Source organism: Gavialis gangeticus, unplaced genomic scaffold (assembly GCF_001723915.1).
Source record: "Gavialis gangeticus isolate Ggan-Ray unplaced genomic scaffold, GavGan_comp1, whole genome shotgun sequence".
Classification (NCBI taxonomy): domain Eukaryota; kingdom Metazoa; phylum Chordata; order Crocodylia; family Gavialidae; genus Gavialis; species Gavialis gangeticus.
The window spans coordinates 163,680,485-163,681,620 of NW_017729024.1; the positions used below are offsets into that span (position 1 = coordinate 163,680,485).

Here is a 1,136-nt window from a genome sequence, read left to right on the forward strand (position 1 = left end):
GCCGGGTGCGGCGCAGGGCCCTCCTCCCGGGTGCGCGTTTGGCCATGGCACGGCTCTCCGCGACCTCCAGCGGCGCCGGCGGTCCAGGTGCGGGCAGCTCAGAGGTTGTTGAGCTCCAGCAGGGTCTGGTCCAGCACTTGGTGGATGCCGACGTTCTCCTCTTTGGCACTGGCCAGGTTCTCTGTAAGCACAAGGGACGCCCACACGCACCCGGCCAGACACGCCATGCAGCACCAAAGGATTGTTCGGACAGACAGACCCAGCCACGCAGAGGTGTGTGCACACACACGTACACACGCACACGAATGCACACGTCAGTGCAATGGTCACATCCCCGGAGCAGCACCTTGGGCGCAGCGGTGCCCTGGCAGCAGCACGCTCCCCACGCTGCGCCCTGGCCTGGCAGCACAGCCCCGGCCACAGCAGCTGGGCTGGCCCCAGCACTCCCACTGCCACGTCCTGAGCACAGCCGACCCTGCCAGCACCACTTCTCTGGGCTCTGGGTCAGCACCTCCCTAGCAGGGGCCAGTCCCTCCACAGCGAGTCCTACCTGGCTGCACCGGCTAGCTCCAGCTGCTTGCAGAGCCCAGGGCTAGCACAGGAGGGGCCCTGTACTGAGCAGATCCATGGAGAGCAGGAGCGAGACAGCAGCTCAGGAGAGGAGGACAGGACACAACAGGACAGGACAGGACAGCAGAAAGAACAGAGCTGCAGGACTACTTCTAGCTGTCCTGCGCAGAGTGGGCTGGGGGCAGCCTGCGCAGCCAGCACGTCTGAGCAGCCCATGGCCCAGCCTGCCAGACAGCGGGATCAAAGGCTCCCTGCAGCACCCGGTGCTGGGAGACAGGGATCGAGGGCCCTGGGCTCCGCCCAATGCCCAGTGCCGGGAGATGGGGATGGAGGGCCCCAGGCTCCCTGCAGCGCCCAGTCCTGGGAGAGGCCAGGACAGGAACAGCCTAGAGCACTGTCCAACTCCCTGACATGTCAGTGCACCAGGGTAGTCCTATCCTGAGCTCTACAGCCTCTACCCTGGTGGGGCAGGCTGGGGCCAGAGCAGCTGGAAGTCTCTTCCCTGGCCAGCATCCCTACCCTGCATCTACAGCACCTCCTGCGGCCATATGGTTGAGGGCAAGTGA

The 1,136-nt window shown here is 65.5% G+C and overlaps 2 protein-coding genes across 3 annotated transcripts in view; both read right to left on the reverse strand.

Annotated features, from left to right (window-relative positions):
- Positions 1–46, reverse strand: part of APH1A (aph-1 homolog A, gamma-secretase subunit) — a 23,491-nt gene extending 23,445 nt beyond the window's left edge. Inside the window, exon 1 of the mRNA XM_019518283.1 lies at positions 35–46. Coding sequence (XP_019373828.1) covers positions 35–46 — 12 coding nt within the window. The remainder of the gene's footprint in view (positions 1–34) is intronic.
- A 4-nt stretch (positions 47–50) lies between these two features.
- The window catches only part of TPM2 (tropomyosin 2 (beta)), an 18,257-nt gene continuing 17,171 nt past the window's right edge, over positions 51–1,136 (reverse strand). Inside the window, exon 9 of one of the 2 annotated variants that reach the window (XM_019518011.1) lies at positions 51–181. In XM_019518011.1, the coding sequence (XP_019373556.1) occupies positions 99–181 (83 nt within the window). In that variant the 3' untranslated portion in view covers positions 51–98. The remainder of the gene's footprint in view (positions 182–1,136) is intronic. The other variant, XM_019518009.1, reaches the window with a different exon arrangement.